The sequence below is a fragment of the Eretmochelys imbricata genome, chromosome 13 (genome assembly GCF_965152235.1).
Source record: "Eretmochelys imbricata isolate rEreImb1 chromosome 13, rEreImb1.hap1, whole genome shotgun sequence".
Lineage (NCBI taxonomy): Eukaryota > Metazoa > Chordata > Testudines > Cheloniidae > Eretmochelys > Eretmochelys imbricata.
Window position 1 is genome coordinate 6,306,867 of NC_135584.1, and position 15,116 is coordinate 6,321,982.

Genomic DNA, 15,116 nt, shown 5'->3' on the forward strand with positions numbered 1-15,116 from the left:
GGTATATGAAACTGAACCCCACCCCTATTCACCGTGGTAAGGTCAGACTCCTCTTCTCTCTCCTCCCCTATGTCTTACATTTTAATAACACCTTCCATAACAGGGAGTCCCAAAAGAATTTTACAGGCCCAACTGGATTTCCTGCCTCTTCTGCACTGGGGATACTTAGGAAGTGGTAGAGAAGAGGGGTGGAAGTCAGTCTGCTGGCTCTGCCATTGCTTTACTGTTTGTCCATTGCCCAGTTTATTTTTCAGGGAAATGGGCCCCATAATACTTGCAAGGTTGGTGGGAGGCTGAACTGATTCATGTTTGCCAAGCTCCTGTGCGGGCTCGGATGGCAGTGCAACGTGTTCCTGCAGATTTCCTGCGTGGAGGAGATGGGGTTTCATAGTGGGGATGGCAATAAAGACAGCTAACTCCTTGGATTTCAAATGTTCAGCAGGAAAAGAGGTAGCTCTTTGAGTCAAAGGAGTGATGTTGATTATATTACCTGCATGCCTGGGATTCCAGTGTCTCCTTTATCCCCTTTAATTCCTGGTGGTCCCTGGAATCAAAATGGAACAATAGAGTTTCATGCATTCTGCACCATCCCTTAAGTTGGGCGGCAGCCTATTTGTCCATGGCTACTCATCACTCATGGTCAGTTCAGCAGGGCCATGACCCAACTACCTCCACACAACCTTTGAAGTGATTTGTGCCCACAGGGATCCTTGCACACCTCCATAGCTCACCCTTTTGCCTGGCATTTGTAGGCAGGTATTTGTGTATATACACCTACGTAACCATTGCCCATTGCTTCTCTAACCATGGTGACTGTGCTACTGAAATGTTAATACTCTGTTGGGCTCTTTTTCAGGGGCTAGACTAGGGATCAGCTATCCCACGTGGCCAGTTTTTAAGCCAGAATTTAGGGTCTTGTCAACATTAGAAAAACTAGCCATCCCTACAATAGCAACAGCGCAGCTAGTAATAATAGCATTGTAAGCACTGTCGTAGATAGGGCTCAGGTGTTTTTATCACCACATCCCTGTAACAAACAAAACCAGACCCCACATACAGTTGTATCTTTCACACAGAGTAAAAGATGAGATAAAAGCAACGGGAGAGATCACGTACCACTGGGCCCTGCACGGTGATTCCTTGGGAGCCTAGTGACCCTTGTTGTCCACTAGGACCCTCTGGTCCGACTTGTCCAGGAGGACCTGGCTCACCCTAAAGCCAGTCAAAGAAATTAAACAAAATGTCAGGAGGAACACCAGTGACTTCCACACGCATTGACTGCACCATACGACCTGTTTCAGCACAAAGCAGCTACTGGATGCAAAAGGAAGAGGCAAGGCCTGGAAGTGTCCAGTACCCTCAATTGTACAGCCCTTTGCCTTTGCAGTCCAAGGTTTTGATCTGGCTTCCAGGGAAATCAATGACAAAACTCCCACTGGTTTCCAGGGAAGCAGGAGCAGCCCTGCCCTATAGCAAATTATTCTAGTGATTGAAGCTGGACAAAAGATGCAGGGAAAGGTTCTGCAAAGACTTAACTGAAAACGGTGTCCATTTTTCAATGTCTTTTTCTGATCAGCTCTATCAATGATGTTGGCTTCTGTGCAGTTAGTTTGAAAAAGGAAAGCAGTGGGGGGTTTTCCCTTGCTTCTTTACTGGATTCTCTCAATCATGCTTTGATGGGTAACACATAGCAATGACTCCAATTTGCAAATGCTCTAAGTGTGGATTTCAATGCCTTCTCCACTCCTCCCAAATTCCAGGATGTTCAGATCCAGCTTTTGTTTCATGCTCGTCTCTGCTCCTTTTCCGCAGAGATATACCCAGTTTCTGTGGCTCTCCCTGTACTTCGCACCTTTCCAAGCATGCCGAGGCACGGGGTCAAATCAGCCATGCACGGCAGGGAGAATAAGAACACCACAAAACTGGGATAAACTTTTTCTGATGGAGCTGGGTTGTTTTCTTAGAAAGAAGCTTACTGGATCCATGTAGTTAATCAACACAACTAGGTGTCTGGAGAATTTTGGAGAAGGGATCAGTCTATATCACACAGCTCTGAGCACCCACTTGGTGCTTAAACAATCATGTCATTTTCTATTTGATTACAGACATTTTCATTGTTCTATTTCTCAAAATCTCTGGATCCCTGCCCTAAGTAGGCAGAAGTATCATTAATGTAGGGATGAATTCAGACCTGGGGTAAGTTAATGTAAGTCCATTGAAGTTAATGGAGTTGCACTTGCTCATCCCTATGACCTATAGGCATATAGCTTTCTGAAAGAAAATCAGAGTCGGAGTGCTGTCATTACTCACCTTCGGCCCTGGTTCCCCTTGTGGTCCTCTTCTCCCAGGACTGCCCTGCCAAAGTGGGACAAAGCACAAGACTCTCTTGTTATTAATATTAAGTGGTGTCTGTGCTGCGGTAACGCTTAGGAACCACAATACAGTGCCACAGTGCTAGATACTGCACACACACATCATAAGATGCTCCCTGCCTCCCAAAGAGTTTGTTAGAGGGGGATGTGACAAACAGAGCAGGACGCAAAAGGTAACAGCGAGACACTAGTGAACGGTCACTGCACACCTGCAGCCGGACCATCCACCACAGCAGACTTCTAAGGAGAGATCTGAAGGGAGGACAATGAGGTGGCTTTGTGGATGCTTATTTCTTCCAGGCATGAGGAGCAGCACAGGAGAAAGCCTGAAGTTGCTTGGTTTTGTAGCTGTAACAAACGGGTGCCGAAGGCGACATCGGTGGCAGTGGGGGTTGACTCGTGGTTTTGCACTTCCATGGAAAATCTAGGATGGAAGGAACTTTTCTGCTCCATCTGCTTCGTTCCAGAGCAGCACGGGTTGCTCTGCAAATGGTGACGTTGACCCAAAGCAAAGAGTTCAGGTGAGAGGCGGCCCCCAAGAGGTGAAGAGTGGCTCTGAAGGCAGATCCAAATTAGGGCTTCACCCAATTTTGGAAGGACTCAGATCTGGCGTTCTAGTTGAGCCCCATCTCTGGTTAACACTCAGCTCAGTCCACACAGGAACTGCAATCATGAAAACCCTCAGCGCGGCCGTGAGTGGATGTGGAAAGCTCCTCTCATGCTCCCGGCACAGACACATGATGGTCTTGTCCCCATATGGCCATAGCTAAGACTGTAGGCTGTCACAAATGCATTTTGAGAGGGCTGAACAGTAACAAACATCCCCATGGTTGCATCCCTGTGGCAAGCTCCCCTCAGGTCAATGGTGTAAGAAAGATCAGAATCAGACCCTCCGTATTTTAGCATATTCCATAAAAAGGAAAGGTATTCAGTGGGACCATGGAAATGCAAAGGAAGCATTTCGTGATGGCACTGAGATTACACACTCATTTCTCAAATTGTTTCTCATGGAGTCATGCTGATTAATCTCTATTCCAGACACTTGCAGCAAGATGGGGATGGAACAGCAGCTCATACTTGTACAGAGACTAGAGCACACATTCTACTTTACATAATCTCCAAATGAGCACACTCACAGCAGGGAAGAGTAGTGTTTCCAGGGAGACCTGGTTTATCTGCGCATCTGCATAACCACTGGATCTAAGAGGAATCTAATCTTCTAGCATGTACAGGTGCTGTATGAACTATTGACGTTTTAATCTGATGGCTTCTGTTCTTGAATCTAAATAGCAGTAGATTTGGATTAAGAAAGTCTGACTAGGAGCTTTGCTAGAGGTTGTTTATGGGGTGCCCCAAGGGGGCCTATCCCTGCTCAAAAAGAGTTCATTAAGGAAGAGTGGATGTGCATGAGACATCCTTGCTCACTATGGAATAACTTTTGACACGTTAAGTGTCTTGGCCCTGTAGCAAATCGATCAGCATTTCATGCTGCATGAAGCATGTTATAACTGTATTCCCAATCAGGCTGAAAGAAAACCCCTTATTCTCATGAGCTCATTACTATGCATGTAGCAGATTATCATAGGACTGGAAGAGACCTCGAGAGGTCATCCAGTCCAGTCCCCTGCACTCGTGGCAGGACTAATTATCTAGACCACCCCGACAGATGTTTGTCTAACCTGTTCTTAAAAGTCTTCAGTGATGGAGATTTCATCTCCTCCCTAGGCAATTTATTCCAGTGCTTAATCACCCTGACAGGTAGGAAGTTTTTCCTAATGTCCAACCTAAACCTCCCTTGGTGCAATTTAAGCCATTGTTTCTTGTCCTATCCTCAGAGATTAAGAAGAATTTTTTTTTCTCCCTCCTCCTTGTAACAACCCCTCCGTCTTCTCTTTTCCAGACTAAAGAAACCAATTTTTTTCAATCTTCCCTCACAGGTCATGTTTTCTAGACCTTTAATAATTTTTGTTGCTCTTCTTTGGACTTTCTCCAATTTGTCCACATCTTTCCTGAAATGTGGTGCCCAGAACTGGACACAATACTCCAGTTGAGGCCTAATCAGAGCGGAGTAGAGTGGAAGAATTACGTCTTGTGTCTTGCTTACAACATTCCTGCTAATACATCCCAGAATGATATTCGCTTTTATTGGAACAGTGTTATACTGTTGACTCATATTTAGCTTTTAGTCTGCTATGACCCCCAGATCCCTTTCCACAGTACTCCTTCCGAGGCAGTCATTTCCCATTTTATATGTGTGCAACTGATTGTTCCTTCCTAAGTGGAGTACTTTGCATTTGTCCTTTATGGAATTTCATCCTATTTACTTCAGACCATTTCTCCAATTTGTCCAGATCATTTTGAATTTTAATCCTAACCTCCAAAGCACTTGCAACCCCTCCCAGCTTGGTATCATCCACAAACTTTATAAGTGTACTCTCTATGCCATTATCTAAATCATTGAGGAAGATATTGAACAGAACTGGACCCAAAACCAATCCCTGAGGGACCCCACTCGTTATGCCCTTCCAGCATGTCTGTGAACTACTGATCACTACTCTCTAGGAATGGTTTTCCAACCAGTTTTGCACCCACCTTATAGTAGCTCCATCTAGGTTGCATTTCCCTAGTTTATTTATGAGACGGTCATGTGAGACAGTATCCAAAGCCTTACTAAAGTCGAGATATACCACGTCTACCGCTTCCCCCCTATCCACAAGGCTTGTTACCCTGTTAAAGAAAGCTATCAAGTTGGTTTGACATGATTTGTTTTTGACAAATGACATACTGTGATGAAGCAATGTGCTGTGTATTTAACACTTCCATTGGAATTAACCACTAGTTATTATGTAACAAACTGTTAATTATGAAATTGACCTCACAGATGAATCCTAATATCTCACAGTCCTGTTTATTGGTGTGAGAAGGGCACATAGGCTGCTGCCCTGTCCCCTCACTCCAGGCAGAAGTGACTCCACATCCAGTCAGGGGCAGGTCCTTTTCTCAGGCCTTCAACTTTAAAATTAGCACAGCACAATTCTCCCTTCCCCATACCCAGGGTCTTCCTCAGGGGCCTATCTACTCCCTACAGGGTTCCATATTACAGGCCACCTGTCTGAGAGTCCAACCCTGCCCCAGAGCTGCCCACAGAAGCCAGACAGCTTCCTGTAGTCCTGTTCTCCAACCCAGCTTCCGACCAGCGCCTCCCTGCTCCTGGCAGCTTTCTCCTCCACTGGGCCACCAGCTGGATTTTGTAATCACCCGATCACTAGCTGCTCTCTCTCAGCTGGGAGGAAGCTGATCCTTCACAGATGAGGCTGGGCCCAACTCCCCTTAAAGGGCCGGCCACCCCGTGACAGGATATTTATTATTAAAACATATTTATCTGACACAGAGAAAGATTTTTTCTATGTTGTGAAAGATGCTCTGGGCTAGATTTTCAGCCCTTAGCTTCTTCATGCAAAAATTCCAATTGCACTCTGCAGGTTCAAATACCTGCTTGGTATTCCCATATCTCCGCTCCTTGTTTAAACAGTCCTGTGGGGAAATGTTAACATTTGCACCCAAAAAAACCCATTGCAGCAAGTTGGTGCATGCATTACATGTACACAGGGGAGAGTGGGTACAGCCTTGGTTGTAAACGTTCCCCTCTCTCTGTGTAACGTGCATTAGGAAACACAGAATTTGTGGTAATTATACAATTTTTCTGCAGTGGCTGAACAACAAATAGGAACAACCAGAACTTCTGAGAGCCAGAGTCAATACACACTCCTCCTATGTTAAATCTTTATTGAATCCAGCCCTGAGTACACCTGGATTCAAGGTTGCCATGCCATGCCTTCTGCATTTCAAGTCTTTGTACAGGGTTTCAGAGCTTCCTATCCAACAGATCTGTACAGACAGACAAAAAGAGAAGCCAGCCCTTCTCCCGTAAGAGGATTAGTACAGTAATGCTCTCTTGGCCCCCAGCTGTCACTGTTGCCTTGCAAGATAACTTATTTTGCTTTGGCAGTAGGAGAGGAAAATGAAAGGAAAGGCCAGCCCAGGTTGAGACGGCTGCCTTGAGAGACACGAACTTTGGCAGTTGTTATATTATTCAGCATTATAAAAATACAAATACCTACGCAGAGATGGGCTTGCACCATGATGCCAGCTCCATGCACCCTTTGCTTTGTTGGCACTTGGTATCTGGATCGATACATTTTGGCTTCATTGCACCTCTGATATTCAGGGGTCTTAAACCTCCCCCAAAAGTTGGGAAGTTCAGAGTTCAGGATGGAAATCTGCCAGCATTTATTCAGTGTTCAGAACCAAGGGAAGAGGAACCCAGCTCTGCAAGTCAAAGTCACTGGGTCCAAGTTGAGCAGAGAAGGACTGCCACTCCTTTAGATGATAAACATGGAGTCACATGCCATGCAACATAGTTCATTGCTTAAACTCCTGTTTCTTTATGATGCTTCCCTTCTCTCCCTCTGTCCAGTGTCTGCCGAGATTGTGAGTTCATGGCAGGGACCTTGTTCTTTACACATGGCTGTTAAATGCCACATGGGTGCCAGACAATACAAACCTTTCTAGGAACAAATGTCAGAAGGCAAACTTACAGGGAACCCTGGAGGACCTGGCGGGCCTGGGATACCTGGAGTGCAGGTGCAGGAAGGAGTTAAGGCAGGGCAGGTCTCTTCATTTCTCTGAAAGAAAGAAAGTTATGGGTAACCCTCTCAAAAATTCACTATGATTTTCATGACTCAGGCACCTAAGTCTCATTGAAAGTAGGGTTGTCGATTAATCGCAGTTAACTCACACGATTAACTCAAAAAAATTAACCGTGATTAATCACAGTTTTAATCGCACTGTTAAACAATAGAATATCAATTGAAATTTGTTAAATATGGTTGGGTGTTTTTCTACATTTTCAAATATATTGATTTCAATTATAACACAGAATACAAAGTGCACAGTGCTCATTTTGTAATAAAAAAGAATATAAATATTTGCACTGTTAAAATGATAAACAAAAAAATTGTATTTTTCAATTCACCTCATACAAGTACTGTAGTGCAATCTCTGTATTGTGAAGGTGCAATTTACAAATATCGATTTTTTTGTTACATAACTGCACTCCAAAACAAAACAATGTAAAACTTTAGAGCCTGCAAGTCCACTCAGTCCTACTTCTTATTCAGCCAATTGCTAAGGCAAACAAGTTTGTTTACGTTTACAGGAGATAATGCTGCCTGCTTCTTATTTACAATGTCACCAGAAAGTGAGAACAAGCTTTCTTTTGCATGGCACTTTTGTAGCCGGCACTGCAAGGTATTTATGTGCCAGATATGCTAAATATTCGTATGCCCCTTCATGCTTCAGCCACCATTCCAGAAGACATGCTTCCATCCTGATGATGCTTGTTAAAAGAAGAACGCATTAATTAAATTTGTGACTGAACTTCTTGGGAGAGAATTATATGTCTCCTGCTCTGTTTTACCCACATTTCATGTTATAGCAGTCTCGGATGATGATCCAGCACATGTTCATTTTAAGAACACCTTTACCACAGATTTGACAAAACGCAAAGAAGGTACCAATGTGAGCCTTTTAAAGATAGCTACAGCACTTGACCCAAGGTTTAAGAATCTGAAGTGCCTTCCAAAATCTGAGAGGGACGAGGTGTGGAGCATGCTTTCAGAAGTCTTAAAAGAGCAACACTCCGATGTGGAAACTACAGAACCCGAACCACCAAAAAAAGAAAATCAACCTTCTGCTGGTGGCATCTGGCTCAGATGATGAAAATAAATGCATGTTGGTCCGCATTGCTTTGGATTGTTATCGAGCAAAACCTGTCATCAGTATGAACGCATGTCCCCTAGAATGGTTGTTGAAGCATGAAGGGACATATGAATCTCTAGTACATCTGGCACGTAAATATCTTGTGACGCCAGCTACAACACAGCCACATGAATGCCTGTTCTCACTTTCAGGTGCCATTGTAAACAAGAAGCAGGCAACATTATCTCCTGCAAATGTATTCAAACTTGTTTGTTTGAGTGATTGGCTGAACAAGAAGTAGGACTGAGTGGACTTGTAGGCTCTAAAGTTTTCCATTGTTGTATTTTTGAATGTAGTTATTTTTTGTACATAATTCTGTATTTGTAATTTCAACTTTCATGATAAAGAGATTGCACTGTAGTACTTGTATTAGGTGAATTGAAAAATAATATTTCTTTTGTTTTTTACGGTGTAAATATTTGTAATAAAAATAAATATAAAGTGAGCACTGTACACTATATTTGAAAATGTAGAAAACATCCAAAATATTTAAATAAATGGTATTCTATTATTGTTTAATAGCACGATAAATTGCATGATTAATTTTGTAAATCACTTGACAGCACTAATTTAAATGGTACTTAGCCTCCTAAGTCCCTTTTGAACATGGGACTTAGGCACTGCTGAAAATTTTACCTTATCATTCTAGTACTTAGCTGGATTACATTTCCCATGATGCACCATGGTCTCGCCTCTTGGTGATATGAGGCAGTGCATCATGGGAGTCCAAGGGCCATAGTGCATTATGGGAAATAAAGTCCAGCTGAGACACAATATTCAAACAGAAATATTTTTGTTTTCATCTGAAGTATTTCAGTTTTAAGCTCAAAACCAAAACATTTTTGGATTTTGAGCATTCATTTTTTCAGAGAAAATCTAAATTTTCTGCAGATAGCAGATGGTTTGTGTGAAAAATTATGTTTAATCAAAGACCTAATTTTCCATCAAAAAACAATTTAAAAAGGAAAATTTTCTAACAAGCCCTACATTTTATAGTCACTGAGATGTACAATAAATATATCCTGAGGAAAACAATCAATCAATCTACTCCTTTCTAAATATTTGCCCAAAAAACAAACCTCCTCTCAGTTCAGGAGGAATAAGTTTTTTTGTGTGCAGTAGAAGCCCAGGAGTGGAAAGGAATAGCAGGGGAATGTTATAACTTCAACTGACAAATTCGGGATTTCCGGTTCATGGGAGAATTTGAAATATCAGAAGTTCCCACAGACTGGAAATCCCAAGAAAAAAATGTGTCAAAAACCTGACACATGGCACTTCCAAAACCAAACATAGTTGCCAGAATCCTGGCAGCTACTACTTAAAACTGACATTCTTGTCCGCTGAATGTCAATTTCAGACAGCAGCTGCTGGGGGTCCCATGCAAGCTATCCCAGGCCAACGACCTTGGGGCTTTCAGACTCATGGGCCAGCTGGTCCCCAAAGCTATTTTCACCAATCATTTTAGGTTTGATGAATTGGCATTTTCTGATGAAGCTTTGTTTCATCAGAAAATTTCCAACTGGCTGTAGTTATAACTCAGAACGGAAGGCCAACAGCCGAGCTGTGTGGCCGTCAGTGCTGGCTTGGTAGGTCTGATTCAGGACAGGAATTACGTGCCCTGGTGGAGATGTCTTTGAGAAGCCAACAGGCATTTTGCTATTAATTTCATTGGGAGTAGACACAGACTCACTTGGACTTAGGTCGAGCTAGTTTTATTAGTTTCTCAGGAAAATATAAAAATTGATCTTCTGGCCTATCAACTTTCTATTTAAAGTGTCATTTCCTTGTGACGCACTCCCCAGTCTCATCCCAATGAGCACATAGGTCATTCATATCTTACCAGTGCCGGGAGATCACAACATCTATCTTCCTCTGCCCATGAGCCACTGCAAACTATCTGTAAAGATTGCAGCTGGAACTGTGGAGCAAAGAGAATTAGACGAGTCATGAGAAGAGTTACAAATGTGACAGGTGGGTTGGCCGTGCATAATTATTCTACCCGCTGCTGAAGAAGAGAGGCCAGCTAACGAGAATGTAGGTGTAGAAAAAAGGATAGAACTGCACACTTGTTTTTTTAAATATAGTGCCTGCAGGTGTCCTGATGAACAGCAATTATACAGGTTATTGTACGTTCCTAGCAATAGCTCACGCCAAGTCTTGTTAAGATGCCAGTGAGAATAATAGCTCATCCTACTGCAAGCCGCAGGGTGGTCTGGCAGGAAGTTGTGTAAATTCTTGGCCACTTCTGGCTGCAGTAGAATGTAAAAATAACCTTATGTAAGAGACCATCATGCACTTTCTCCCCTCCCCCTAACCACCACCCATAGACACATTCTTTCAGAAGCAATTGTACAAACTGCAGACACAAGGCAACGGATACAGACTTTAGAAGGGGTGGCTGGTCATTGGACTGCATTGCAAGTCTCAGGCCTCTGAGGCCAGAGCCTTGCAAAGTGAACTCTATAAGCTCATCCATGCTAACGAAACCTCAGTTTCCGATTTATTCACATTTCAGCAGCAGCCGCTCCCAAGGCCCCAGGTAACTGGCTTCAACACAAACCAAAATGTAAAAAGACAACTTTGCTCCACTGCCACTCAAAGAAAGTGGTAGAAGAACAAAAGTAGCAGATATTCCTGGGAGATGCATCCTCCCCGTCCAAATAAATCTGCCCTCCTTCTCAGCCTCTCCCTAGACTGCCAGATCTTTCCGTTTTGATTAGCAAAAGGACAAATGCTGCATGAGACCAATAAAAGAAAAAGGGGGGAGATATATTTAAAACCCACAGTTTTTAAGAATGCCATTTTTACCCAATCAAATCTTTTCCCCCAGACATTTAATGATGAGTGAGCAGTGCGACTGAAAGAGTGGGATGTGCAGCATATGGATAGAAAATGAGCCCCATACATCAAATGATACTTAGAGATGTCTTAAATAAGGTTTGATGATAACCAATAATGAGGCGCTCTGTCTCCTCAAGGGTGGTAGAGCTGCAGAAGACATGAAACTTTGTTAGGCTTGAAGCATGATGGGAGTAGAGAAGGTCTGGGCTGTTCATTAGTAGCTCTTCAATGACTGGATCCAGCTCGCTAAGCTGCTAAAAGGAAAAACTGGGGAGGGATAGAGGATATTTTCCTCCAAGGCAGAGGTCTGACATGGCTGCTGTCACTCTAAACCACCACAGTATTTCTTTGGCAAATAAAATTAGAGCTGCTTGAATCCCACTTTTATTATGAATCTGTTCCCATATGGTACAGCTCATTCCTTTGATGGCATTTGTCACGGTACATTGCATGATTCCACTTCCTCCTGGTGTTAGCTGAGGCTGCATGCAATACAGATGGGCCAGATTGCTTGTGCAATGCTGCCTTCATGTGTGGAACGTTGCAGTCAGCAGATCTGTTCTTATTTGCACTCCCTAGATCTATGGTCAGAGTGCTGTGGAACACTAATTTATCCTTGCCCTGAACCCTGTGTAATCATTCAAACCAGTGCAAATCATTCCCATGAAATCAATGGGAGTCAGGTGCCAAAATACCTTTGAGGATCTGGGCCCAGGGGCATAAAACACAACCAGATCAGCCACTGGAGTATTTTTACACTTATTTTGCAGCGGTGTAAATGGCAACATGAGGTATAAGGTAATGAAGAATCAGATTCAGGGTGCTTTTTGTCTCTGGTGCTTGCTTTTCTAATGGGTCAATCAGCCCAAGACCATTGATCTTCAGGGCACGGGGCAAAGCCAAGATGTTTATTTTTTTCCTTTACCTGTGGGGCAAAAGTGGGCTTTTGTTTGCAGCTGAGTCTGGTGTTGAGAGGGTTTTTTGAGTTGTAATTTATGGTGACTGCTCTGAGTATTGTTTGACAGTCATTCAGGGACAGTGCACTTTTGAGATTTTGAGACCAAATGAAACCCATCTGAACATGTTGCCCCCCGTGATTACTAGCATGTGGCTGCTGCCAGTCCAAGGGAGCTGATGTATAAAGCCTTCTCTTTTAGAAGCAATCTAGTAACCCTCCTGCCTTTTTCAGCCAATTACAACAAGATCTGTATGTCCTTGGGTTTCAAGACTATGTAGTATTAAAGCACCATGTAAGCTGCTCACCCACAGATCAGGGTGCGAGCTGACGTGGCTACCTGGCACACACATGCTGTGCTACATCTCATCACAAACTCCCAAAGGCAGGAGGAGAATGTGCAAAACATTGCATTAAAAATGCTCAACAAATTTCAAAAGCTGAATAGGTGTATAACACTTCCCTACTTCACGGGGTGAACTCAACACAAGAGCAATGGGGGGAGGGGACAGTAGTTCTGCTCTGATTTGTATCCCATCCAATCCTGAATTTAGACACAAGACTCCTCATTAAAACTAATAAACGCTGGACTTACTGCTGCTGACCCACTCCTGGGTCCTCTGGTTCCTGTCAGTTTTCCTAGCATGATGAAGCCAGCAGTGGAGATGCTTCCCATAGCATTGATCGGTTTCTCTGCTATTTTCTTACAGTCCAAGTAGAGTTTGATCCTGAAATGGCTCACAGCTATGTGCACCTGGATAACAATTAAAAATAGATGCATTGGACCCCACCTGTTGGACGGAGGATTCTTTTTAATCATGTATCTGGCAGAGTTCATATCCACTTCGGCAATCAAAGGCATCTTTTTTTGTGCATGTAATGATCGCAAAAGATATTGGGTGAAAGCCCTAGAGAGTGAACTCCTCCATGGACAATAATACCTTGTCCTAAGGGACATCAAAACCATTGGAGAATCTAAATTTCAGACGAGTGAGAAGGGGGTGGGAGGGCTAGTCCAACCAGCACTGAAATCTGCACTCAGGATCTCCTATTTTTAGCTCCCCAGACTATGAACAGCAGGACAGTTTTCCCAGGGACAGCCAGCTCCTCAGCTCCTCAATACTCCTGCAGAGGTTAGGGGCTATGCAAGAGAAGAGCTCTTCTTCAGATTCCCAGGCCTCTCCCCCAGCCAGCCCTGAGCAAGCCAGGAATCCTTGTGTGCAGAAGCCTTCAGCCCATAACAGTGTCAGTAAAGATGGCAAAAAGTGCTGTGAGCTTCAGCACACAGTTTCCGTCAAAACAACAACAAACAGCCCACTTTATGCACTGAAGGCTTTGGAGCACAGGACTTTTGGCTTCCTCGTGGCCAGTTCTTGGGCTGGAGAAAAGGGACGCAGGATAGGGCTGAGAGCTGGAGCACAGTTCCTCTGCAGTCAAACCCTGAAAGACATACACGAGCTTGGGATAACCAAGAGTTTGAGTAAACTGAGATATAGTTAATTAGACTTTGCGTGCATCTACAGAGCCATAAGAGCCCACTGCTGGATGTCAACCCTCTTCTGGAAGAGCCATCCCTGGAGTTGTGATGTGAAGTAGATCAGCCTCCATAATTAGTTTCGTCCTTGGGTTGTCTACTGAGACAGCTGTTAAGTAGAGCAGGACAATTTTTTTGGCAAATAGTAAGTTTGCCGAAAAAATTATTTTTTTCAAAACTCCTCAACTATTCATGAATTCGGGTCGAATTCAGCAAATCGTTTTAGCTGGCAAAAAAAATAAAAAGGAAAGCTTTAACCATTTTGTGTTGACGTTTCTGAAACAAAGTGTTGAGACATTTTGAAACGAAATGGTGCTTTGTTTTGAAATATAGCTAATTTACAATGACAAAAAAAGTGAGAAAACACCCCAAACATTACCTGAAACAAAATGAAAAGAGCCCAAAATTGTTTTGTTTGACTCAAATCAAACAACAAAAATGTCAGTTTCAGCTGGAACCAAACCACTCCCCCCGCCACCCCAAAGTTTTCAGATGGACTCCCAAACCAAAAAGTCCATTATTTGCTCAGGTCTAGTTATAAGGTGCTAATTTGGGAGGAGGGTTTTAATTTCTAAATTAAAAAAAAAGTTGGGGACAATTTTGATGAAATTTTCTTTTTAAAATGTTCCCTGATTTTCAGTCAAACAAGTTAAACTTTTTCTAAGTTTTTGAACTTCAAATCAATAATAAATAAATACATAAATTAAATACATAGAGGGGTGCAGGGAATTATTAGTTTTTCTCTCCCAACCAGTTATACTGTCATTAGCAACCTGGTCCAGATTTGAAGTGGTGAACTAGTGGTGAAAGAATACCTCATTAGCAGTCCCTGAGCTACGTTATGAAAGACCTCTGAAAATGGGCCTGTATTTTAACAAAAAGATCTCTCTGCCACACATGAAAATGCAGGGCTTTCCTTTTATAATCTTCTAGTGCTGGTCTTGGTCTCACAGTTATTATTCTGTTTGGAAAGTGGTTATTAACAGCAAATACAAGATGATGTTTGGTACAGATGGGAAAAAAGAATGTGTTTTTCTCTTGCATATTTAACACAAAACTAAACAAAAAACACTTAAAGATGAAAATGTATGCAGGACATTTAAGGTAATAGGCAGTATAGAGTGCACCGACTGATGGATGGGACATGAAATCCCCACTGTGTTTGTAACTGCTTTAAAGCACCATGAAAGGTGTTTTTGGAAACCTACTTCACTGTAGCTTTGAGTGAGACTGAAATCCATGCCTTCATCATGACAAATACTGTACACTACAGGCATTGCACTTTTGAGTGATTATACCTGCCACTGGGGGTCTGGTCAGGGGGTTAGAAGGCATACAGCCAAACGATAAGCAGCTTTAGCAACCTGAGAAGTCAGTTAAGGTTCAAAATGTACTGCCTGTCTCCACTCACAACTAGGAACGAATCCATGTTGAAATTAAAAATCTCAATCTAGATGGGACCTACGCCATAGCTCAGGGAGGCAGGGTGGTCCAGCCTAGGACTTGAGTGACCTGGATTCAATTCCCTGCTCTGCCACAGATGGCCTGTGTGACCCTGGGCAACTCAATTCGCCCCTCTGTGCCTCAGTTTCCC

At 43.1% G+C, this 15,116-nt stretch overlaps 1 protein-coding gene across 1 annotated transcript in view; it reads right to left on the reverse strand.

Annotated features, from left to right (window-relative positions):
- The window catches only part of COL20A1 (collagen type XX alpha 1 chain), an 86,901-nt gene that overhangs the window by 13,985 nt on the left and 57,800 nt on the right, over positions 1-15,116 (reverse strand). The window contains exons 25-30 of the mRNA XM_077832183.1: positions 12,584-12,742; positions 10,033-10,110; positions 6,971-7,057; positions 2,311-2,355; positions 1,117-1,212; positions 491-544 (exon numbers count right to left, since the gene is read on the reverse strand). Of these exons, the coding sequence (XP_077688309.1) occupies positions 491-544; positions 1,117-1,212; positions 2,311-2,355; positions 6,971-7,057; positions 10,033-10,110; positions 12,584-12,742 (519 nt within the window). The remainder of the gene's footprint in view (positions 1-490; positions 545-1,116; positions 1,213-2,310; positions 2,356-6,970; positions 7,058-10,032; positions 10,111-12,583; positions 12,743-15,116) is intronic.